Genomic DNA, 26,814 nt, shown 5'->3' with positions numbered 1-26,814 from the left:
AAAATTTATTTTCACGATAGTTCCCTTTTTACGGTCATTTCAAAGTTTAATCTAAATCAAGATTTAATTTTCCCTTATCCATTGTGTAGGAAAGTGATACTCACCACCATGCTTCGGTCCAAGATGGCGTCCAAGATGGTGGCGCCCTGTTCCTCCACGTGGATCTTGCTGGTCGCAGCTATGTGGCGCCAACGTCTTCTCGCCCGTCGATTGGTCGCCAGCGTCGGAACGGGCACTGGCGTCGGAACACCAGCGTCAACGTCATCACGTCCAACGTTGGCCCCAAAAACAGGCCTATTTAAAGGAGCTTGAACACTGCAACATTGCCGAAGTATAGGTTTCACTTTGTGCATTCCTGGGTGTGACTCTTGCATTTATATATTGATTCCTGTGTACCGACCTTTGCCTGATTAACCGTTTTGACCCTATTCTGCCTGGATTGACCCCTGTGCCTGGACTTTGACCATTTTATTGCCAAACCCTCATGTACCTTGAACTTTGTTTGCTTGTACTGCCTCCTCCTTGGTCCGCACTCCTAACTGTGCCTACGGGCCATTCCATCCATCTCAACAAAATATGGGGCCTAAAGCAAATATGAAAAGTGAGGCCCTTCAACCCAATATAACACACTCCAGTGGCATAACTACCATGCAGCAAGCCCGGTGGACATTGGGGTGCGGGCTCTTCTGTGTGGTAGTCAGTCCTCTTTATAACCCCTTCTGACAGGTAATGTTTCAACACGCACCCATGATTGGCGAGCGAATTGCATGCTGGGCCCTTCAAAGTTCTTTTTTGTGGGGAGTTCTGTTGCACAGTAGTTACGTCACTGACTTACTTATCAAGAACAACCAGCTAAGGCTCCGAGTCTTAACTTTGATGACAGGCAAATTAAAAGAAGTGCAGATTTTTATTTCAGGCAAAGAGTGAACAAACACACAGCCTAACGCGTTTCATGCATGCAGGCACTTAATCCCAGTCTCAACTTGCTGCAGCTAAAATTAGTAAATGGCAGCTAGGCCAAGGAACCCCCTATCCCCCCAGGATGTATCCCTACCATTCAATTAAAACACAGAAACGTATTTTGGCAAAAATCTGTGGAGGTCACAGGCTTTATTTAACACTTTAAGCATCAGGGACTAGGTACACCCTGACCCCAGCTGCGGCTCTTATTCTACAAACGTGGGCTCACAGCTCAAAAAATTGTATACTCAAAAAACGTGGGCTCACTGCCCAAAAATTGGTCAAACATGAAGCAGGGATCATGGGGCCGAGCGTCCTCCGTGAACGCTTTTTAGCCCATCCCCCTGCTCCCTCATTGTGCATAAATGGCGCTAACCCAGTCTCCTGCATGCCTCAGACAAGACCGTGCAGTCCATATCTGATGCGCACTTGCGACTCCATAAAGGTACGCCTGCACCATGACCAACTCCTAGAGCCGCACTGATGCCACCCAATGGAAAAAGGGGAGGGGTGCCACCTATCCTTTTCCAATGGCCCATCTACCCAATGAACAAACCCAAACCTCCCTCTGATAAATGCACTCCGACTTCCCTATACAGCTGTGTCTACTTACATTTTATATTTTATGCTTTATCAGACCAAAACCAGAGGAACACATGAATTTCTGCATGGCCCTGTTAACTTTCTTCTTGGCCTTCACTATGCCCTAGGTGTTAATGGCCCCCGCCAATTGCTCCTTTGTATTATATTTGTCGATGCTATACACCTGACTCTTCCGCTCCTTAACATATCTGTTAAGTTGGCCCTCATGGCCTCAATAAAGTGCTGGGGTATTATAGTAAGTCTGAATTATTTTACTGTACATCCCCTTAAAAACCCTTCCAAACTAGCACTCCTCCCCTAGCCTGTCCCTCTTTTCTCTTCCAATGTTAGCCCCCTCCATTGTTCTCACCTGGGGGCTGGGGAGTGAGAGACTAGGCTACACCTGGGGGGAAGGGGGGCCCCACCTAACCACATGTCAGCCATAAATGGGCTTCATTCCTCCAATACTGTATTTTATGGCTTGACTTACTGCTATCCACAATGTCAAACTGCAGAAAGAGCACCTCCAGTATTCAAAAATATACAGAAGATTATACTGTATTGATTAGCACCTGCAGACCAGAATATACATGAGAGCTCATGACTAACCTGTGTATATACAGTATGTGTGTGTGTATAAATCAACAAAATGGTTGCCACTAGCAGAGCCAGTTAAAATTGTATTTGATGCCAGTGTTACTAGGGTAATAGGAAAGAAAGGTAATATACATAGTAAGGTTAGACTATGCACAGACCAACAACACATACATACATAATAACTGCGGCACCAGTGTATATATAGTGAATAAAGTACCCCCTCTTGTAAAATATAAGGATATTATAAGTTACCGAGGAGTTCATGACCATATAAAAACACGAGGCCGAAGGCCGAGTGTTTTTATACAGGTCATGGAACTCCGAGGTAACTTCTAATATCCTCATATTTTACAACTGGGGGTACTTTATTTATTATAATACACAAGTTTTAGTGAGTCATGTGACAGAAATGACATCACTACTCACCGTTTATAACTGATGACATCACTACTCACCGTTTATAAGGATATAATTTACAAGATATTTATGGCTTTTGTGTATTATAATGCACATTACAGACAGTTACTACCAACTAGTGATGGGTGGTTTTTCAACGCCGGCGCCGTTTTTTGACGCCGGCGCCCATTTTTGACGCTGAAAATTTTTTCAGCGAATTTTCGCTGGCGTTTCGCGAATTTATTCGCTGGCTGCGAATCGCACAAATTCGTGCCTGGCGAATAAATTCGCCCATCACTACTACCAACAGATTTGTTCAGTTTATGTACTTGTCCTGGTGATGAAAAGCCCTGAAGGAGGAGTCGGGTTTAATGTCATAGTGTACATTCTTCTTCTCTTAGAATTGAGTAAGAATTATGCAAATGTTCAACAGAATTTTACATGTTGTATCAATACATTGTTTTGTGAAACATATGAGAAACAAATGCTAAATAACAGATATTAAAGCAAAACATATACTTTGTTCAGTCGATACACGTTCAAGGACAAGTTTGGAGTTTTGGTTTTAACAGAAATGCTAAAATGCAGCAGTGCTTCCTCGTACCTGTAATGTGTTTGTGTCACGGGTAAACATATCATGTAAAAAATTTATTTTTATCTCTCACCTGGTGCCATGGCAAATTGCATCGTCCCTCCCTTTATAAAGAAGAGCTCAGTTTCCAGTTGCATCATTTAATTTGTCTCAAGTTGGACATAGGATACAAATTTTGGTCTGTTGGTGAAGATATTTTGCAAGGTCCAGAAGGCAAAAATATCTTCTTTCCTGGCCTCTCCTGTGCCCATTGAGAATTTGCTCCTAAAGTTGATGGCATAAAAATCTATACTTGAACCCTGGCTGTTTTGTCCTAAATCTACATTTTGGATCCAAGGGTTTCAGCAGGAGAAAAACTCATCTGCCACTGTGTTCAGCGCTTTCAGACCTTCTCATTTGGTAAGTACATGTTTCTCTTGTTGCTACTAAATGTTATTATACTAATAATCGACTTACTCATATTTTCTACTGCATCTAGGTTTTGAATCCAAGAGATCAGAAATCCATTCGATACATCTACCCGCTGTGCTCTGTGCTTTCAGACGTATTCATTCAGTAGGTTGATTTCTCTTTTGGTGCAAATAAACACCCTGTATTAGATAAGCGCTGAATAAAGTTAAATAAAAAAGAAGATAGCTCCTGATCCACTTAGGGGCCGATTCACAAAGGGTCGAATATCGAGGGTTTATTAACCCTCGATATTCGACTGGAAATTAAAATCCTTCGACTTCGAATATCGAAGTCGAAGGATTTTAGATTATTCCTTCGATCGATCGATAAAATCCTTCGAATTGAACGTTTCGAAGGATTGTAATCCAACGATCGAAGGAATATCCTTCGATCAAAAAAAGTTAGCCAAGCCTATGGGGACCTTCCCCATAGGCTAACATTGAGTTCGGTAGCTTTTAGATGGCGAACTAGGGGGTCGAAGTTTTTTCTTAAATAGACAGTACTTCGACTATCGAATGGTCGAATGTGCGAACGATTTTTAGTTCGAATAGTTCGATTCGAAGTCGTAGTCGAAGGTCGTAGTAGCTCATTCGATAGTCGAAGTAGCCCAAAAAACACTTCGAAATTCGCAGTTTTTTTACTTCGAATCCTTCACTCGAAGTTAGTGAATCGGCCCCAAAGTGTCTGTGTTTCACCAACTGCCGATCAAAAATAAAGAAAATGTTGAAATCGGTCAGCAACTTACAGTGTTAAAAAAACTGTTTGTTTATTGTGCAGCAAATTTACTAGCCCTTTATCAAGTGTAAAGAGGAAATATCTTTATGGGTATTTGTATAGTCCTCAAAAAAGTTCACTTCAGTCACCAAATAAAAGTATATTAAAACCAAAAATTTTTAACACCAACACCATCATTTGCCTCGCACATTTCATGATCCAAGAGCACTTAGTCATGGGCTTATATAAAGGTAAACTAATAAAATAGTTATTGTTCTAAATATATATAGATATATAATCCTATATAATAAAGTTGAAGTGTCTCTGCGTCCAGTCCCCGTGTCCGTGGGATTGCGCTACTGCGCATGTGCCCCACGGACCTCTAGCGCCCGTTAATTTAACGGGCTTAATGTCTAGTTATATATAATGTATTATAAAATACAGCATATTAGAGCTAATGTGTACCTTTGGACGGGCTTAGAGCAATGTCCAGCGAGTACTACATTTGATAAAGGACTATGCACGTAACATGTAGTGTATTAGATCTACAATAAACAAAGCAGTTTTTCTAATACTGAGAGTTGCTGACGGATTTCAACATTTATCTTTTAAATGCTCTTTATGTAAATCCCTATGTATATAAATGCGCTATGCATCAGCTTCCCTGCTTGTCAGAGTAGTACAACTGCACATTAACATAGGTGGTTATATTAATTTCCAAAAAAGCTTGAAAGTATTTTTTTTCAATCTTAGCCAGGCAGTAGGGGTCATGTACTTAGATCTTGGACAGAAGTACAAGAGCACTAATGGACAAAGAAGCCCCTTTGGTTCCTGCTGCTTATACATACAGACAAATAGGCAGTGATACATTGAAGGGGTGAACTTAGGTCTAGGTACTCCCAAAATGTGACCTGTGGCAATTCTGCAACTTGCAAGGCGGGAAGCAAAATGCAAAAAATGGTGTTTATACTACGCACCCAACTGCGGGAGCAATGGCTGTGACTGCAGCTGGACCCCTCAGTAGGGCCCGTTGGAGTCACTGTCGGAAGCCTGAAGATAAGTTTGCATGTCCCACCAGGGGGGGGGCAGACTGAGGGGGGTTGGGTACAGCTCCTGGTCCCCTAGTTACACCACTGTGTACGGGTAAATGAATCAATGCAGCTATGATATGAAAGCAAAGAGTTCTTCAAAGGAAACATAAAAAATGAAAGAGTTTTCAAGTTGAATCCAAAAACATAGTTACTATGCTGTTGCCTGGCTGTTACTTTGCTTGCGAGATAGCACCTTGGCCAGTTGTATCTGCAATGATGATATGAGCTGGTGGGTGGAGAATTAGTTATTGTTACAGTCTTACGGGGGGCATGCAATGGTTGATGGCACACAGCTCAGAATTCCAACCTGCAGACAAGTTTTAGTGTCTATGAGATGTTATAGGGCTACTTAAAACACAGCAATTCAAATGCACAAAAATGCCCGATGTACCATTACCCCAAAGACTTTCAGGCACCTTGATGTTAAGTGGAACTTTATACAGGTATGGGATATGTTATCCGGAAACCCTTTTTCCAGAAAGCTCTGAATTAAGGAAAGGCTGTTTCCCATAGACTCCATTTTATCCAGATTATCCAAAAATTTTTAAAAATGACTTCCTTTTACTCTGTAATAATAAAACAGTGGCTTGTAATTGATCCCAACTAAGATATAATTAATCCTTATTGGAAGCAAAACCAGCCTATTGGGTTTATTTAATGTTTACATGATTTTCTAGTAGACAAGATATTAAGATCCAAATTACAGAAGGATCCCTTATCTGGAAAACCCCAGGTCCCAAGCATTCTGGATAACAGATCCCGTACCTGTATAATACTTTTGCCTTCATACAGAAAGCCCTACAAAACTAAAAGTAACATCATATTTATCTTAATCCCTATACATTAGTTATGCACTGAATACAGGACCTCACTTGAACCCTACTTTGCATATTCATGTTTTATATAAAAAATTGACCATGGTGGAAATGTATCACATTCAATAGTCCAGCGAGGTGGCTGACCAGGTTGCCTAGGGCACCCGACTGGCTTGGCCACTACTACTGTACACATTTATAAATATCATTATCCTGAGCAAGGCTTTCCTATACCTAGTCATTTTTTTTGCAGCTGTGTGGTAGAAAGCTGTCTTATTCATTACAAGATGAGCCCTTCAAAACCAACCAAGGTATGTTGACTTTGCTGAACATTTTTTTTTTGTTTCTTAACACAAGAGTTCAAGGACAGGAAATGTCTCTATGGTTGGGGATGAGGGGTTATTGGTTATTAGCTGGGTATGGCAGGGCAGGTAATAAGCTCCTTCTCTTTGTAAATTGTAACTGTGGGGTGATAAAGTTTTGCCAGTACCCTTATTACTCATTCATCCCCTGGTGGCATATCACATATGCACACTGGAGTGTTGGCTTCATTCATCTGCTGGGCATCACTCAGCTCTATGTGTGACTGCTCTGTCTCTCTGTACTGAGTTGGGGCTCGAGGCCCTGTTCACCAGGCGTTCCTACCTCCCTAGATGGTGTGAGACGCAAGATGGTAACTTGGGTTCTGGTGGTGCCTCCTTCCTGCTCAGTGTCAAATCCAAGTTCCTTATGGGACCTCCGTATCCCATAGCAGATTCTGAATTTTTTCCTCAGCCACTCACTTATGGGTGTGCTCAGAAACTTGTAGATGTTAAGGAAATCACCCATCACAACCAGGAAAAGGTGGTAGGTAACCCCCTCTTTTTTGGGATACTAAATGTATACTGTACCCCCCACCACCACCACCATGTAACAGGGACACCCGTGGCTGACGGGCTTCTGTCACTGGAAAGCTGTTTGGAGAGGTAAAATTCAGACATGGAACATACAGGTGCAATGAACCAAGGAACATGTGAAACAACTCTCACTTTTTGGCAGTGGCACAGACTGGAGCACTGGTGGCCCAAATCTCCCATATACTTCTAATAAATATTTCTTCTGTCTCACTTGCATCACATACACATGTTCCAGTTGTAGTGAGTAATACACTAGCAGAGTTCCATCAGCTGTTGGGGGGAGGTCTCCCAACTACTAATCATTCCCCTCATTCCTGTCATATAAAGCACAAAATTCTCAGACTACCTCCCTGCAGTAACTGTAGGTTCCCATTAACCGTCACCTGAACACTTGTGTCCCCAACTGACACACAATTGTCTGAGGTCTTAACAAGCTGCAGTCTTCCACCTGGGCTGGATTCCAAAGCCTATCCTGCCTTCTGCCCCTTCAATAACTGCCTTCCAACACTTCACACTCCCTTCCTTGTGCCTTAGTATTTCTTCTATCATTTTCCTTTCAACACCTACTTACTCTTTTTTTTGTTACAATTGGTATCCCAAACCCAGAACAAACCCCCAGGTCTCGGCATGGCTCAGCCTTCTGCCTTTAACAACCACCTTTCACTTCGGGAGGAGCCCTCCGCTACTCGGGTGCCGCCAGGTCTTAATATGAGAAGACCAGGGGGAGAGTTCTGGGCAGGCAAGGAAACTGCACTTTATACAGAAATGGAGAACAAGGAGCGTAGACGGGGGTCACAGACCGGGTCAATACCAAACAAGCAGGACAGTACAGATTTAGGAAGCAAGAGCATGGTCAGGTCACAAGCCGGGTCAATATCAAACTGGCAGAGCGGTACAAATCCAGGAGACAAGCGCGGTCGGTCACAAGCTGGGTCAATATCAAGAGAGCTGAGAAGTACCGTATCGGCAGACGAGAGTGAAGTCAATAACAAAGCAGTGTAATTACAGAATCAGGAAGAATGGTCAAATACAAGCAGAGGTCAGGACAGGCAGCAAGACAGGACTTGGTCAGGAACAGGCAGGGTCAAAAACAACAGTAACAGATAGAAATCACACCAAGGAACTACGAATAGACCTTTTATGTTGGGCACTGAGTATTGCCCAAGGCCCCCTTTACTTGAATTTTTACGTTAACCCGCAAACAAGCGTGCACTATAGGAGAAGTGAGCATCGCCGCACAAGGATCAGCACTGCGGGTGTCCCCGCTGGCCCCTAGGAGTCACTAGACCATCAGGTTGAGTTCTTACACTTTTTCCCTCTTTTTCCCTTTTTTCTTCTTCCATCTTTTACTCCTTGTCTGTCCAGTTCCCATTTTGATTTCCATTCTTGCTTTCCCGCCTCTCTTCCTTCCAACTTTTCACTCTCGGCCTTTAATCATGCCCTTTCCTTTCTCCATCTCTCTTCCCAATATTCTCTTTCCACTCTGCCATTCTTCTCTCTTGGTCTCTTCCTTCCTCCCATTTCCACCCCTTTCCTGCCCTCTCAGCCATTTTCCTCAAGCCTTATTTCAAACTTTCCTCCCTTTGACCATCCTTGCTAGAAATGCTTTGTATGAGAAACACATTGGCACATTGATTTGGCCAGCTTTACTTTGTCTTTACACTTTATCCTTCAGTTCTGTAGGGCAATTGTCCTCTTTTTATTTTGACTTGTTTTTATTGCAATTTTATATTCAGAATCCAACTTCTATAATAACTTACTGTCTTACATAGTTGCTCTTTATACTGTCCAGGTGTTCAATGATCCAGTACATGGTCACATTGAGTTGCACCCTCTGCTAGTCCGTATCATTGACACCCCTCAGTTTCAGCGCCTGAGATACATCAAACAGCTCGGAGGAATCTATTATGTCTTCCCTGGGGCTTCTCACAACAGATTTGAGCACTCCATTGGGTGAGGTTATACATGTTATTCACATGCTTTATAACACACACATTTTTCAGCTGTATACACTGAACAAAGAAGAAGGATGTTCAAAGGTAAAGTGTACTCCCACCTTATTTATCACAATGCTTTTACCCCAACAAATTCAAGGTGCCTCATTTAAAGTGATCCTATTTATAAATGACTTTTTATATTGTTGTAAATGGGAGTAATCTCATGGAGAAAAAGCATATGAATACAACATGGGTCCAAGAAAGTGAGTATTGCATTCAAACTTGTATACACATCTAACATGACTTTTATATACTATAATGTAATACAAATTGTAACTTAAAGGGGTTGTTCACTGTTATTACTTAGAGAGTGATATTCTGAGACAAGCTGTTCTTCGTTTTTTATTTGTGGCTTTTGAGTTATCTTGCTTTTTATTCAGCAGCTCTTTAAATTCTGATTTCAGCAGTCTGGCTGCTAGGGTCCAAACTACAAGCAACTGTGCACTGATTTTAATAAGAGACTGGAATAAGAATAGGAGAGGCCTGAATAGAAAGATGAGTAATCTTCCAATCAGTGGCGTAACTAGAGTGCGCCGGGCCCCCATGCAAAAAAATCCGCCACACTCATATCCTCATCCTGCCCACTTCCGGTCCTGCCTCTGCCCCACCCACATCCTGCCCCTGCCCCACCCATGCCCTGACTGACTCTGCCACACCATGCCACAACTCCAGCTAACATTCTGCCCGGCTCCGCCCTCTCCCATCTGAGTTGCTTCCCCTTCCTCTGCGGCAAGAGGAGCGACTGAGGAGGAGAGTTTTTTTATTAGCTATAGAGGAAGCTGACCCCACAGTCTGGTCCTCCCTGCGACTGCTATGGTTATACTACTGCTTCCAAACTAACAAAGCAGAGAGTTGATAAGCACCATGTGACATGTAGTAGTCTTCACTACTTAATAAAAGATTCAATTGTTTTTGCCTTACTCTTGGCCATGACTCCATATGGTAAATGGAAATGTTGATTACAGTGGAGGATTAATACATTTTTTGTGGCTTTTATTCCCAGATGTCCCTGTTTAATGTTTTGTTTCCTTGTACAGAGTAGGTCACTTGGCAGGATGTCTCGCCCGAGAGTTACGTGACAGACAGACAGATCTTGGCATTACTGACACAGATATACTGTGTGTACAGATAGCAGGACTTTGCCATGATTTGGGTAAGTACCAGTGCTGTTGCCTACTCTTCTCAGTGCAAAGTTGGTTTTAGTGATCATTCCTCATTGTTTTGATAATGAAACCTCTGCATCTATGTATACTACCTGATATGGGATTATTATTTGCCTTTATGTATACAGTGTCAGCTGAGTTGATTTGTTATTTGTGTACATATAGCAGTTCTAAAGGAATAAAGCAATTAGTCCTACACGGATGGAAATCATTTGCACTTTTGTGATCTCATCAGCCATAAGAGAATTTGTTACCATTTTAATTTAACTTTTTATTTTAGGTCACGGGCCGTTTTCACATTTGTTTGAAAAACAATTCACGACCTACACAAAGCCAGAATTTAAGGTGAGCTTTCCAGCTGTTACAGAGCAATCTTCCCTGGAGAAAGTGATTTTGAATCCCATTTTGCTCAAAGAGAAGTAAACAAGGTACAGACCAAGTGTGCTTAGGGGAGCACTTTCTGTATATTTACTTAATTTTTTTCAGATATATTTAGAGTCGCCTCAGAAGCCAATATCTTGCACCAGTGGGATAAAAGAAGATGGGAATATGCTGTGTGCAAGTTTGGGCATATGGCTGTGACCTACTAGACTGTATCTGTGCTATTAAACCAGCAGTTCTGGATCCATAGTTGGTTAAGAACTGTCATTTTTGGTTTTCAGGCAGTGTATGTGTAGAACATGAGGCATGTGAATACCGTCTTTTTTCAGAAGGCTTTTCTCTGCATGTTTAATCTAATACTGGCTTTGTTCTTTTTCTTTTTTAGCATGAAGAAGTATCTGTAAAAATGTTTGATCATCTAATTGCATCCAACAATCTAGAGAGAGAAATATCTGAGAAAGACCTAATATTTATAAAAGAGCTTATAATGGGCTGCCCAATGTCGAACGAACTGAAGCAAGGAGTAAGTATTTTTGCCTGGCCATGGTGTTATTTCACTGTCATTGTGCAGTGCTTTCCCAGAGACACACACAAAGAAATGTTTAAAGAGTTCATATTGCGGAGGGTACCCTGAGTCCTGCGCATTAGTTTGCCCATGCAAAGAGCTTTGTAGGCAGGAAGAGTTGATTAGGTTTAGTAGGGTAATGGCAACAGTAACCATCCAACTTGGGAGACTGCCGAACTGTGCTTTGTTACTGATGATTACCTATACTAACCCTAGTTGTGTAGTATCTCTCTGTGCAGAGTATAAACAAACCTAAGGAGTTATGCCTGCTACAAAAGTCCTTACAGTGGCTTACAGGAACATCCATATCTACTATGCCATGCCCTCTCCTGTCTTCTTGTATGGGGAATAATAACCTATAACTTTGTGTAGGCGAAGGTCTCCAAACTAAAACCCTCACTTGAGTATTTTTTATCGGCTGTCACAGTTCCCAGTTTGTAAGGCAGCTGTTATCATCTCCACCATGACAGGTGGAGGTGAGGGGTTTCTGTTGGATGGCTCTGGTGTATAAATACTATGAATAGCACCCCGATGTTCTGGCAATAACCTTTATCAAGGGGATAGCATTCTAATGCAATTAGGGTTGCCACCTTTTCTGGAAAAAAATACCGGCCTTCTTATATATATATATTTTTTTTTCCTTATTAATAACATTGGGATCAACCATCATTTTTACCGACCAGGCCTGTAAAATACTGGCCAGGTGGCAACCCTAAATGCAATGCAGAAAACAGTGGTCTCAAATTCCATATCACAACTCCCAGTTATTCTTATTTAGGCTGGACAGTCTCATTTTGCAAACCCCAAAAAGGACAGAGCTTATCTGAAAGTGGGTGGGGTCTGGAGTAGTGTTAATATGAGTATACTGTACAATCTATATATTCAAATTCTGTAAACTTTTTTCCTTCTCCCATTCATTCACTAGGTGTGGCCATATGCAGGAAGACCAGAAAAGAATTCATTCCTTTATGAAATTGTGGCTAATAAAGAAAACGGCATTGATGTGGATAAATTTGACTATTTTGCCAGGTACTGCTAATGAGAAACAACATTTTGAATTTTAGACAAACTCCAGTGAAAGTTTAATTTAAATGATTGTCTAAAGCACTAAACCAGCTAGTGATAATTATCACTGGCATAAAACAGCTTTAGCCTTTACATCTACAATGAATAAGTAACTGATTGTAGAAGCCAACTGAGATGTTTCTATCTATGAATTATAACTTTACCTAGAATGTCTATATAGTTCTAGAGTTAGGGTGCCCCCTGAACACCTCACCTTAGCATTGACATGCCAAGGTTAGGTGCCTAGGGGGCAGCATAGTAATTTTCGCATTTTAGAATGCAACATACCTATATAACACAAACAATAGCATTCAAGCTATTAACTTTTTTTTGTATTCCTTACTATGCTCTTGCATTTCAACAGGGACTGTTACCATCTGGGTATTCAAATTAATTTTGACTATAAGAGATTTCTCAAATTTGTCCGAGTTTGTGATGTTGGTAACAGGAAACACATTTGTGTCCGAGACAAGGTAAGCATGTTCACTAAGAAATATTTCCCCATAATAACAATAAGATATTTCAACGTACTACATATCATTCTGGAAAGTTAATTTCCTCTGTCCTGTGTATAGCGTAAACATTTCTGACCTGCTGCTAAAACTGAAACTTTTCACCTTTTGTAGGAGGTTTGGAACCTGTACAATATGTTTTATACACGTTATGGTCTCTACCGAAGAGCCTGCCACCACAGAGTTGTGAATGTCATTGAGATAATGTAAGAGTATTAATATTTTATACCAAGTATGATGCACTTCTATATATCTATAAGTGGTAGATAGACATAAAGCCAAAAGGTCTAGAGGTGGTAGATAGCTATAAAACCAAAGAGTCTAGAGGTAGCAGATAGCTATAAAGTCAAAGGGTCTGGAAGTAGTGTGCAGCCATAAAGTCAACGGGTATTGAAATAGTAGATTGCTATAAAGCCAAAGAGTCTAGAGGTAGTAGATAGCTATAAAGCCAAATAGTCTAGAGCTAGCAGATAGTTATAAAGCCAAAGAGTCTAGAGGTAGTAGATAGCTATAAAGCCAAAGAGTCTAGAGGTAGTAGATAGCTATAAAGCCAAATAATTTAGAGGTAGTAGATAGCTATAAAGCCAAAGTGTCTAGAGCTAGTAGATAGCTATAAAGCCAAATAGTCTAGAGGTAGTAGATTGCTATAAAGCCAAAGGGTCTGGAGGTAGTAGATAGCTATAAAGCCAAAGAGTCTAGGGGTAGTAGATAGCTATAAAGCCAAAGTGTCTAGAGCTAGTAGATAGCTATAAAGCCAAAGAGTTTAGAGGTAGTAGATTGCTATAAAGCCAAAGGGCCTGGAAGTAGTAGATAGCTATAAAGCCAAAGAAATAAATAAAATAAAAAATTTATAATAATAAAAAAAAAAAAAGAAATAAAGCCAAAGAGTCTAGAGGTAGTAGATAGCTATAAAGCCAAAGAGTCTAGAGCTAGTAGATAGCAATATAGCCAAAGAGTCTAGAGGTAGTAGATTGGTATAAAGCCAAAGGGTCTGGAAGTAGTAGATAGCTATAAAGCCAAAGAGTCTAGGGGTAGTAGATAGCTATAAAGCCAAAGAGTCTAGGGGTAGTAGATAGCTATAAAGCCAAAGAGTTTAGAGGTAGTAGATAGCTATAAAGCCAAAGGGTCTGGAAGCAGTAGATAGAAATAAAGCCAAAGAGTCTAGAGGTTAGATAGCTATAAAGCCAAAGATTCTAAATCTAGTAGATAGAAATAAAGCCAAAGAGTCTAGAGGTAGTATATAGCTATAAAGCCAAAGAGTCTAGAGGTAGATAGCTATAAAGCCAAAGAGTTTAGAGGTAGTAGATAGCTATAAAGCCAAAGGGTCTGGAAGTAGTAGATATAAATAAAGCCAAAGAGTCTAGAGGTAGTAGATTGCTATAAAGCCAAAGGGTCTGGAAGTAGTAGATAGCTACAAAGCCAAAGAGTCTAGGGATAGTAGATAGCTATAAAGCCAAAGAGTCTAGAGGTAGATAGCTACAGTATAAAGCCAAAGAGTTTAGAGGTAGTAGATAGCTATAAAGCCAAAGGGTCTGGAAGCAGTAGATAGAAATAAAGCCAAAGAGTCTAGAGGTAGTAGATAGCTATAAAGCCCAAGAGTCTAGAGGTAGATAGCTATAAAGCCAAAGAGTTTAGAGGTATTAGATAGCTATAAAGCCAAAGGGTCTGGAAGTAGTATATAGTAATAAAGCCAAAGAGTCTAGAGGTGGTAGATAGCTATAAAACCAAAGAGTCTAGAGGTAGCAGATAGCTATAAAGTCAAAGGGTCTGGAAGTAGTGTGCAGCCATAAAGTCAACGGGTATTGAAATAGTAGATTGCTATAAAGCCAAAGAGTCTAGAGGTAGTAGATAGCTATAAAGCCAAATAGTCTAGAGCTAGCAGATAGTTATAAAGCCAAAGAGTCTAGAGGTAGTAGATAGCTATAAAGCCAAAGAGTCTAGAGGTAGTAGATAGCTATAAAGCCAAAGAATTTAGAGGTAGTAGATAGCTATAAAGCCAAAGTGTCTAGAGCTAGTAGATAGCTATAAAGCCAAATAGTCTAGAGGTAGTAGATTGCTATAAAGCCAAAGGGTCTGGAGGTAGTAGATAGCTATAAAGCCAAAGAGTCTAGGGGTAGTAGATAGCTATAAAGCCAAAGTGTCTAGAGCTAGTAGATAGCTATAAAGCCAAAGAGTTTAGAGGTAGTAGATTGCTATAAAGCCAAAGGGCCTGGAAGTAGTAGATAGCTATAAAGCCAAAGAAATAAATAAAATAAAAAATTAATAATAATAAAAAAAAAAAAAAGAAATAAAGCCAAAGAGTCTAGAGGTAGTAGATAGCTATAAAGCCAAAGAGTCTAGAGCTAGTAGATAGCAATATAGCCAAAGAGTCTAGAGGTAGTAGATTGGTATAAAGCCAAAGGGTCTGGAAGTAGTAGATAGCTATAAAGCCAAAGAGTCTAGGGGTAGTAGATAGCTATAAAGCCAAAGAGTCTAGGGGTAGTAGATAGCTATAAAGCCAAAGAGTTTAGAGGTAGTAGATAGCTATAAAGCCAAAGGGTCTGGAAGCAGTAGATAGAAATAAAGCCAAAGAGTCTAGAGGTTAGATAGCTATAAAGCCAAAGATTCTAAATCTAGTAGATAGAAATAAAGCCAAAGAGTCTAGAGGTAGTATATAGCTATAAAGCCAAAGAGTCTAGAGGTAGATAGCTATAAAGCCAAAGAGTTTAGAGGTAGTAGATAGCTATAAAGCCAAAGGGTCTGGAAGTAGTAGATATAAATAAAGCCAAAGAGTCTAGAGGTAGTAGATTGCTATAAAGCCAAAGGGTCTGGAAGTAGTAGATAGCTACAAAGCCAAAGAGTCTAGGGATAGTAGATAGCTATAAAGCCAAAGAGTCTAGAGGTAGATAGCTACAGTATAAAGCCAAAGAGTTTAGAGGTAGTAGATAGCTATAAAGCCAAAGGGTCTGGAAGCAGTAGATAGAAATAAAGCCAAAGAGTCTAGAGGTAGTAGATAGCTATAAAGCCCAAGAGTCTAGAGGTAGATAGCTATAAAGCCAAAGAGTTTAGAGGTATTAGATAGCTATAAAGCCAAAGGGTCTGGAAGTAGTATATAGTAATAAAGCCAAAGAGTCTAGAGGTAGTAGATTGCTATAAAGCCAAAGGGTCTGGAAGTAGAAGATAGCTACAAAGCCAAAGAGTCTAGGGGTAGTAGATAGCTATAAAGCCAAAGAGTTTAGAGGTAGTAGATAACTATAAAGCCAAAGGGTCTGGAAGTAGAAGATAGCTACAAAGCCAAAGAGTCTAGGGGTAGTAGATAGCTATAAAGCCAAAGAGTTTAGAGGTAGTAGATAACTATAAAGCCAAAGGGTCTGGAAGCAGTAGATAGAAATAAAGCCAAAGAGTCTAGACTAGTAGATAGCTATAAAGCCAAAGAGTCTAAAGCTAGTAGATAGAAATAAAGGCAAAGAGTCTAGAGGTAGTAGATAGCTTTAAAGCCAAAGGGTCTGGACGTAGTAGATAGAAATAAAGCCAAAGGGTCTGGAAGAAGTAGATAGAAATAAAGCCAAATAGATAGCCATTAAACCGAAAATGCCTTGAAGTGGTAGTCAGATAACCTTTAAGGATAGGTAAACCTTAAAAAAACAAACCCTCTTTTTTTGGTTCAAATAAGTTTATTGAACAGTTAGAAAAGCAACAATTTACACAACAGTGCATGTACATTCCAAGCCCAATTCACAGATTGGTGTGCTTCTGCAAATACACAGTCAACATCATTTACCAACTGATTATCAACAGTACAGTATATTTCGTATGTGTATAACATATTCTCACACTTTACAACCAGCAAATAGAAATTTTTGAGGCATGGCTGAAAGCTACCTACACGGCAAAAGTATTCGTCTGAGCTAAAATTCCCAGCGTTTCATGAGTTGCCTTAATCTGATTCACCCACGTTGGGCTATCCATGTCCATATTACTTGCCATCCACACGGCCCATATCCTTGTAAATTGCTGAAGTGTCCCTCTTCTCTTATATATATGCTGCTCTAACTAACAGGCATCCTGCATTGCCTCTACCCAGTCCTCTATGGATGGGGGTGTTTCCACTTTCCAATTTTTAGTTATAAGCCTCCTGGCCTGAAATAACGCTTTAGTTAACAGCTGTTTCTTCTCTACCAGCATACTTTGGTCTGTATTCACCCCTAATATACATAACACCGGGTCTGCTTGGACCAATGTATCTATAGCTTTACTTGTACGATACAGGACCTCTTTCCAGTACTGCTGCAGTGCCGGGCATACCCAGAGTGTGTATGAGGGATCCAGCTTCCGTTTTACATCTGTTGCACAGTGGGGATATCTCTGGGAACATTTTATGCAGTTTTTCTTTTGTATAATAGGCCCTATGTATCAGGTAAAACTGGAGAAGTTCATGTCTACAATCCTTTGAGACCATCCTGGGGGTCTTAAGTGCTAGTTTCCACTGGGCATCTGTCAGGTCCCCGCACATCTCTCTCCCATAGGGGTCTGCATTTTAAACTAGTGGAACTCACGTTGGCTGTAGTGATAAGCTTATACATAGTTGAGATCTTACATTTCAATGGGCCTTGTTTCATTAAATTTAACATCGGATTCTCTGCGATTTTAATGGGGGAGAGCCTCTTCCCTAGATACACTTTAACTCTGTTATAGGTTAACCATTGGGCAGCTGGTAGATTGCACTGGTGCCTGAGGGCTGCAAATGATTTCATTCCCTCCTCCCCCCACACATCTCCAATGTTTACAATTCCACACTCTAACCAACACGATGGGGGGAACATTTCGGCTAATTTACCTAAGGCTTTGTTAACCCAGAGAGGGGTAGCAGGGTCTATTATTGTGTTCTGCATGATTTTTTTGGTGGCTGTATCTGCAGATCTGGATTCCTGGTTCATTTGGCTCCTTTCAGGCCTCATGGGCAGACTTAGTAGGGCCTGCCAGGCAGACTGCTGCATTTTGCCCCCCTGCTGCCAGCTGTTATACAGAGGTGTGCACGGGCTACTCAGGGTTAGTGAGCACACATGCGACAGCTGCACAGCTACATATAGAATTTGAAAATCTGGGAGGGCTACCCCGCCTTCGTGTCTAGGGCACTTCAGAAGAGGGAGTCCTATTCTAGCTCTGCCTTTACCCCAGACAAACCCTCTAATTATTCCATCTAGTTTTTTAAAGAAGGACTGGGTTGGCGACCTGGGGCAATGCCACAACATATATGAGATTTTCGGTTGAACAAACATTTTTATTAGGTGTATTCGGTCCCACCTGCAAGTTACTCCATGCTGCACATCTGCCCTCCACCCAGGCAAGTAGTGGAGTTATATTTAGGTCTACATAAAGAGTCACAAGAGGCATAGGAATATCTACCCCAGGTAAGTAAACTTGGGGACAATTGGTAGTTCACTGCTGGTCAGGTTCTCGTCAGGCTGTGGGGGATCAACTAGAAATAGGTTTGATTTGGATTTATTGACTCTCAGTCCTTAGATTTTTCCAAAGGTGTCCGATAGCCTCATGAGTTCCTCGACTGACTTATCCCTGTCGCCCAAATAGATGAGGGTATCGTCTGCATATAGCTGCAATTTATCTACTCGGGCTGCTGACCTCCAGCCCTGGATATTTAAATTCTGACGGACTGCAACTGCAAAGGGCTCAATTGCCAAAGCAAAGAGCATGGGTGACAGGGGGCAGCCTTGTCTCGTTCCCCTGGAGAGTGGGAAAGGGGGAGTGTCTCCATTACCGACCCTGAGAGATGCCATAGGGGCTTTGTATAGGAGCTGCACCAGTGCTACAAACTTTGGGCCTATACCAAATGCCGCCAAGACCTTCCACAGGTAAGGCCACTCCACCGTGTCAAAGGCCTTGGCGATATCCAATGCAGCTATGGCTCTAGTGCCTGAATTAGTATAGTCAAAGGTAAGATTATATAATAAACGTCTGATGTTGAGGGCATTTGTTTTCCCTGGCATAAAGCCCAACTGATCCTCCTCAACCAGGGAAGAACTTAGCAAGAATTTTAACGTCTGCTGTGAGAAGCGAGATTGGCCTATAGGACTCCGGTAGTGTCTGGTCTTTTCCCGGTTTTGGGATGAGGGTTGACTGCCTCATTGTATACTTTTAGTAGGACTGGGGCCAATGTATGGGTATGCTTTTTATAGACCTCAATGGGTAAGCCATCTGCTCCAGCAGCTTTCCTTAAGGGAAACGAGTCAATTGCCTACTGAAGCTCCAACAGAGAGATGTCTGCTTCTAAGAATTCCCTATGGCTGTCTGCTAGTAAGGGCAGTGTCACTGATTCAATAAAGTTGTCTACTAGTTTAGTAGAGCTGCTGTCAAGGGTAGACACGTAGAGAGTGGAATTGAAGTGCGACAGGGTACTCTGAATTAGAATGGGGTCAGAGGTTAGCGCTCCCTCCTGTGTTTTTAGCAAGGTTATTGCTGGAGGAAAAGTTTGCTTTCTGGCTAGATGAGCTAGCAGTTTACCTGCTCTTTCTCCACACTCTCTTACATTGAGTTTCATGAAGCTCAAAGAGTGCTGAGCTTTCTCTCTCATCAACTCTGCATATTTGTCTTGAGCCACCTGCAGGACCTTAAATTTATCTGGAGTCTGGTCAAGTGTTACTGCCATTTCAGCTTCAGATACTTTTTGTTCCAGCTGGCTTTGCTGGAGCTTATGCTGTTTTTTAAAGGCATTGATTTCAAAGTTAAATTGCCCTCTAAGAAATGCCCTTAAGGCATCCCATAGCTTTAAGTGGTCTACTGTGCTATCATTTATGGCCAGAAATTCATGGATTTCATCCTCAATGGACTGGAAGTTGTCTAGCACATTCAGCCAGTTTGGGTTAAGGGACCAGCGTGATCTACTAAGAGGTGCTCCCAGCCCCAAAAGGATTTCAAGAGGAGCATAGTCCGACACTCCCCTGACCAGGTATCTCACGTTCTGGAGCATTAGGAGTGCCCCACGGCTCAAGAAGGCAAGGTCTAGACAGGATAACACAGAATGGGACATGGAGTAGCATGAAAACTGTTGTTTATCTGGGTGTCTATGTCAGTCAGAGCTTTGATGTTCGTGTCTTTATCTTGGTAACCTGACTGTACCTTCTGAGATGGTCCACAGTGTTTTCTAGTGGTGCATTAAATTCTCCCATGGCAATTACCTCGGCATGCGGATAGTTTGCTACAAATTCAATGAGTTGAACCAGACATGCATCCTGGTATGGGGGTGGTATATATACACACGCTAGAATAACCTCTTGGGATTGGATATAGCCATGTATGAATATGTATCTCCCCTTGGGGTCAGATTTGATTGTTACAGCCCTGAATGGAGTATTGCGGGAGATAAGTATTGCTACCCCTGAGGAGTGGCTAGAGTACTCCGCATGGTAGTACCAGCCCACCCAAGGTCTCTTCAGGGCTAGGGTCTTACTGCCAACTAGATGGGTTTCTTGTAGCATAATTATGTTAGCCCCAGTTTTCTTAACAAAATCCATAACTAGTCTGCGTTTTATACTATCGTTTAGCCCTCTGACGTTCAAGCTAAGTAACCGCGTCATTTTTCCTTTTTGAAATTTTTTTACTATTGATGCTCCCGTGTACCTATTAGGGCATCCGCCCTAGCTGCACCTATTGATCAGACATATCATATTTGAACCTTTGTTCAGGAACATTAACCCTTATCAACTTGCAAACATAAAGTCGTTCCCCCTCCCCAACTGACCAGTTCCCCAACTCCTGGCAGATTTGTAACCCATAACCATCAATAACAATTAACATCAGCGTTTGCCGGGGGTACTTGAGTGGCCATTTTTTCCCATGTGCTAAGCTTAACACTGGCCACATTTAGGAACAACACCGCAGTTCCGAAAAAAGTTACTCACTCGCCCGATCCCATAGCGATTAAGGAGTTACCCACTGAGCAATTGGGAATAAACAAGAAAGTCATGAATAACGAGAACAGTTCCTGTAAGGAGAACAGAAGCTGTGGGATATGGCCCCTGCAGCAATAGTTCGAGCAACTGAAAGATTATAATGATAAACAGTAACATGGCAGATTTATACGACCTGACTGTGGTGTCACAACTTCCACGTAATGCCCGGGGGATGAAACGATGTACGCTCAGCTTGGAAACATGCCCGGGTTACTAGGCTTCCCTCTTCTTCTTTGTATCGGTCCAGTCGCTGAGGTCCTGTGGAGAGGTGAAGAAGTGCGAGCTGTTATCTGCAATCACCCTTAACTGAGCTGGGTACAAGATGGCATACTGATATACGAGCTCCCTCAGGAGTCCCTGTCTCTGGCATTAAGCAATATTGTGATGACTGGTCTCGGAGCCGCACCTGGAATTGGAGCCTTAGTTGGTATCCAATGTGCTCGCTCAACTGCAAAAGCGGTTGAAAAGGCCTCTCTTCCAAATTTTTCCACCAGCCAGGCCTCGATAAAGTTCTCAGGGGAACCTCCTTCATCTTTTTCTGGGAACCCAATGGACCGGAGGTTATTGCGACGGAGCCTGTTTTCCAGGTCGTCGGATTTACTTGCCCAAGTATGTGTCGCCTTATCCAGTTGCTGCATGCGCTCCGCCAGGGGGTTGCACACATCCTCCACCGAGCTTACTCTGCGCTCCAGTGTGGCGGTACACTCTCGCAGCTTATGGAGGTCTAGTTTTATTATAGAAAGTTCCACTTTTATCTCCTCGGTCTTTGCACATATCAGCGATGTGCAAGCTTCATTAGATGATCTAATTTTAGTACGGAGATCCTTAAGCGTGGGCTCTGCTGGCTGGGGATCATCGTTGTCGTTGGGGTCGGGTCAGTCGCTGCCATCTTGGCCTTGCCGCGCATCACGGCCAAACCTTTCCAGCATAGCTGCGGCTTCTGTAGCTCGATTCTGCGCCTGGTTTTGCCCCATCAGAGATCTCAGGGCTCCCAACTCAGGTCTCTGATGTTCACAGGATATTTGGGATCGGGAGTCAGAGCAACTCTCTAGTGCGTCCTCCTACATGTAGCGCCAAACCATGCCCCCTGTTTGTACCCTCTTATATAAAAAAATGAATAACTGCTTCCCAGCAGACCTCTCCATTATATCAGCTGCTCTCACCCAAGTGTGCTTATATTTACATACAGGATCGGAGAAGCTTTTAGAAAAGCCGACCAATACATTCAGATAGAAGGTTCAAATGGAAGATCCTTTACCATCTCTGAAGCTGTGGATGATATGGCTGCTTATACTAAACTGACAGGTGAGTTCCTATAGCAGAGGCCTATCAAGTATTTGCCCTTTAAAAAAAATTAAATATTACAATTTCTCTTTCAGATGCAATCTTTCTGCAGATTCTGTATTCAAGTGATTACAATCTGTCTGATGCCAAAAAAATCTTGGAGAAAATCGTACAACGCAAGTTTTACAAATACTTGGGAGAAGCAACTCCCAATCCAAACAACACACAATCCCTGGTATAGTGCTAGTACTCATTATCTTTTGTGTTTTCATACTGTAATATTGAATTTGCAATAGGGTAGGCTTAATCTGACTGATTTCAATGTTAAAGCGCTGCGCAGTATGGTGAAGCTCTAAACATACATGTTCATAATCAAATAATATTAATAATAATAATAAAGGGGTTGTTCACCTTCCAACACAGTTCAGTTGGTTTCAGATTATTCACCACAAATAAAGACATTTTGCAATTACTTTCTGTTTTCTATGTCTGACTTTTTTTCTAACATTGAAGTGTAAAGTTTCATTTATCACCTTCTATGAGGTGTGGGGGGGGTCACCGACTCTTTAACTGTTTTAAATGGATACATTTAGTTGATACATTTCTTATCTGTGTCCCTGCTGAGCAGAATCTTTGGGTTTTATTAAAGGCAGCTGTTAGAATTGATACAATAGTTGCTAATACTCCAGAGATGCTGCTGAGAAATGAATCAACTAAATGTAACAGTTTAGAGTCTGCTCCTGAATTACTGAGCTGTCAGACTGAAACACCAGGGACAGGGACATTAAACTTTAAACTTAACAGGGAACTATAGCAAAAATGAAAATCTAATATGAGCTTCCTCACACTGAAATAAGAAACTTTCTAAATACAATCAATTAAAAATTCTGCATTATTTTTGAAATAATCAAGTTCACATTCACTCTTCCTCTCTCAGCATCTGTTGCTCTTGCTTCTGTCTTCTTGCAGCAGTTGGGTGTCAGATGAATGATCCAATATATCTCATAGGGGGGCTCCCTATCCTAGCAGATGTATTAGAGCTCACTCAAATTGAGACTGATTCGAGTACAAACATAATCTAACAAAATAACTGCCCTTTTCAACAATTCTGCATGTAGAGAGACAGGAATTCTAGTGATTTTAGTAGCGTGAGCTCTAGCACATCTTCTAGGCAAAAGCAGCCCCCCTAAGATATATTGGTTCATTCATCTGACACCCAACTCCTGAATGTGGAGAAACAGATGCTGAGAGAGGGATAGTGAAGATAAACTTGATTATTTCAAAAACAATACAGAATTTTTAATGGTTTGTATTTAGAAAGTTTCTTATTTCAGTACGCTAAAACTTATATTAAATCTTCATTTTCGCGATAGTTCCCCTTTAATTTTTTGGAAAAAACAGTAAAAAATAAAAGATGCTAAGTAATTGAAAAAAACGTCTTTATTTCTGGTGAACAATTGAGCTGAAAAAAAAAAAAGTGTGAACCCATTGGCTGAGGAGCACATCAATCCAGGCTATGTAATCTGTGGCTGACAGCGTTTTACACTTGGGGTCCATGGGCTGTATGTAGCCCAAGTATATAATGCTGTCAGCCACAGATCACATACCCTGGATCGATGTGCTCCTCGACTGATGGGATGTACCACCTAGTATGACTGATATCTGAATTATTCCTGATAAGATGAAAAATGATTGTTTGGGTCCATGTTGGTGATTGTTTTTGGTCCATATACGTGCATATTATTTATAGTGTTTCTTTTGCAGGATAAAAACCAGTTATTGGAAGAACTGGCCAAAGCAGTTGCTACAGTAGATCCCAATATGAGATGTACCAGTGAGGATTTTGTGGTAGATGTAAGTAATGCAGGGGCGTAACTACAGAAGAAGCAGACCCTGTGGCTGCAGGGGGGCCCAGGAGGCACAGGGGCCTCTAATTAATGAGCAATTTCAACATAAATTGGCAAAACAGGACAAACTCTGGATATGTTGGGGGCCCTAAAATGAATTTGCTGTGGGGCCCAGTAACATCTAGTTATACCACTGTAGTTATATTTGAATTATCACATTCCACTTGTGCAGTCATGGAATAGAAGCATGCAGACCCTTATTTATTTATAACCAGAGATGGTGAAGTTATATTCTCATTAGACTTCACAAAAGATTCGGACGAATACCGAACCAAATCAGAATCCTAATTTGCATATGCAAATTAGGGGTGGGAAGGGGAAAACGTTTTTTTTTTACTTTTTTTACTTCGGCCGAATCCGAATCCTGCTGAAAAAGGCAGAATCCTGAATCGAATCCTGGATTCTGTGCATCCCTAGACTGTTCTAATATTATTACAAAAATAAAAAATCCCAGCTTGAATACAGAGTATACTGATCTTCTATAATATGGTTATTTCCATCCCCTCGGACTTACTAATTGACCCCCAAGGCATATTAGAATACAAAACATTTTAGTCATATCCCAATCAGTCGTGCCCACACATACCCCTAATTTACCCCTTGTCCTTTGTGTGGTCTGTGCTTTTGGGATGCCCTATTTAAAGCGTCTGATTGGAACAGGAATATCGTGGAAGTGGAAGACCAAGCTCTGTCTATTCATTGGCTGATGTTACCTAGCATAGCGAAGGATTTAATTATTAAAAATGGCAGATTGTATATGGGATTATCCAAGGGTGCATACTGTCAGAAAATTATGCTTTTCCTAACAAAAATCTTTATACCAAAATGTCTTACAAATGAACTGTTTTATGTGATATATTTTTATAGAGACCTGCAATGTTGAGAGGTATAGTTTCCCTTCAACAGATTTATTTTTTTCCTGTTTAATGAAGGTGTTCCGTATGGATTATGGAATGAAAGAAAAAAATCCCATAGATAAAGTTCACTTCTATAGCAAGAATGACCCAAGCAAAGTATTTCATATCGAGAAAGGACAGGTGAGGCACAAGAGTAATGATTCCTTCACCAAAACCCACACTGTATACACAGTGCATCTCTGCTAAGCGCATTTTTGTATATTTTCATTTCTTTGGAATACTCTAATAGGGTTATTTATTAAACTCCAAATGCCAAAAACCAGGAAAAAAATATTGTGTTTTTTTTTTTACTATAAAATCCTAATTTTTAGTGGGAAAAAACCCCACAAGTTTTCAGGTGGAAAATCCCAAAAATTTGTGCAATTCTTTTTTTTTTCCACGATTTTTTCGGGTATTTTCCCCTCTTTTGGGGAAAGTGTATTGATAAATAAGGAGAAAAAAAAACATGCGGATTTGGTCAGAGTAGTTTCTTCGGACTTTGATAAATAGGCCTCCCCGTCTAAGATGATACTCACCCAGTGGATTTTAAAGGAGTGGTTCACCATTTAGTTTGTTATAGAATGGCCAATTCTAAGCAACTTTTCAATTGGTCTCCATTATTTATTTTTTTTATAGTTTTTTAAATTATTTGCATTTTTCTTCTGACTGTTTCCAACTTTCAAATTGGGGTCCCTGACTCCTTCTATTCATTTTTCAGTCACTTATTCAGATCAGATGGTTGCTAGGTTAATTTGGACCCCAGCAACCAGATTGCTTAAATACCAGTCTGGAGAGCTGTTGAATAAAAAGCTAAATAAATCAATAATAATAATAAAAAAAAAATTAAAACCAATTGCAAAATGTCTCAATGTATCACTCTCTACATCAGGGGCCCCCAACCTTTTTTTACCCGTGAGCCACATTCAAAAATAAAAAGAGTTGGGGAGCAACACAGGCATGCAAAAATTTCCATGGCGTGCCAAATAAGGGCTGTGATCGGCTATTGGTAGCCCCTATGTGGACTAGCAGCCTACAGGACACTCTGTTTGGCAGTACATCTGTTTTTTTGCAACCAAAACTTGTCTCCAAGCCTGGAATTCAAAAATAAGCACCTGCTTTTGGGTCACTCCAATTTGCACCAGCCTGTAGGTTCTCCGATGGGTCCAGGTTCTCCAGGATGGCGCAATTTACATTATGTAACCAGAAAATTTGCTTTAAATATCAGTGCCTACAGCAGTGTAATCACAGAGCTGCTCTCCATTTGTTATATCAAACCAATCAAAGATAACTGGGGCTCATTTAACCAAATACACACCCGTCTACTTCTATTCTCAGGTCTCCAATCTGCTTCTAGAGAATTTCTCAGAACAGATCATCCGCGCCTACTGCAAAAAAACTGATGAGAATATACTGGAAGCTTCCAAGAAGGCCTTCAAAAAGTTGTGCCAGGACAAAGGATTCTCAGTTCGCCAGGTCTGTGCTTCTAATTTGATGGAGACTAGTGATGTGCATGCTGGGAACTCCTGCTTGACTTTTCTGCTTACGCTTTCCCCCAACCTGTGATGTCATGGACAGGAGTAGATGTCACTGAATGGGGTTGAAATATGTTTGGTGACATCAATAGGGGGGTAAAGAATAAATAAATAAATAAATAAATATATATATATATATATATATATATATATATATATATCACTTAGGATAGGACTGACACATGGACACTGAAATCCGAAGTTGCGCACAGGGGTAGCGTAAGGTTGCGGAGTTGCGCTAGTGTTGATTCGCTATATAAAGCGAAGTTACGCTAGCGAAAGCTAATTTGCATACGGCACGAAATTCAAATTTCAATGGAGGAACACGTATCTGCACTACAAATGCCTAGAAAACCTTCAAATCAGCAAATAAAAATTTTATTTTGCCCTACACATGTGCCCACTGTCTAGGTAAGTTGCCATGAGTCAGGAAATGTAGGGGGGAGGAAGGGGAGCCCCAAAAATGTTTCGAT

The 26,814-nt window shown here is 41.1% G+C and overlaps 1 protein-coding gene across 1 annotated transcript; it reads left to right on the top strand.

Moving 5' to 3' along the window:
* Positions 1-1,261: 1,261 nt before the first annotated feature.
* Positions 1,262-26,372, top strand: LOC108701075 (deoxynucleoside triphosphate triphosphohydrolase SAMHD1). Its single transcript, XM_018235244.2, has 16 exons — positions 1,262-1,405; positions 3,606-3,682; positions 6,851-7,043; positions 8,064-8,125; positions 8,870-9,046; positions 10,128-10,243; positions 10,534-10,598; positions 11,020-11,157; positions 12,125-12,228; positions 12,629-12,737; positions 12,891-12,982; positions 21,912-22,027; positions 22,102-22,241; positions 23,771-23,860; positions 24,846-24,950; positions 26,145-26,372. Exons 1-16 carry the CDS (start codon positions 1,262-1,264, stop codon positions 26,370-26,372), a joined length of 1,956 nt encoding a protein of 651 aa, XP_018090733.2.
* Positions 26,373-26,814: the final 442 nt, after the last annotated feature.

Source organism: Xenopus laevis, chromosome 9_10L (genome assembly GCF_017654675.1).
Source record: "Xenopus laevis strain J_2021 chromosome 9_10L, Xenopus_laevis_v10.1, whole genome shotgun sequence".
NCBI classification, from domain to species: Eukaryota; Metazoa; Chordata; class Amphibia; order Anura; family Pipidae; genus Xenopus; species Xenopus laevis.
This window is presented reverse-complemented; position numbering and strand designations above follow the sequence as displayed.

Bases quoted from the DNA above. Each gene is read 5' to 3' on its own strand.
- LOC108701075 (XM_018235244.2), top strand. From the start codon at position 1,262: ATGGGGCCGAGCGTCCTCCGTGAACGCTTTTTAGCCCATCCCCCTGCT. The intron at 10,244-10,533 runs GTAAGTACCAGT...TTTTTATTTTAG, and splicing joins AGGACTTTGCCATGATTTGG to GTCACGGGCCGTTTTCACAT. The intron at 10,599-11,019 runs GTGAGCTTTCCA...TTTCTTTTTTAG, and splicing joins ACACAAAGCCAGAATTTAAG to CATGAAGAAGTATCTGTAAA.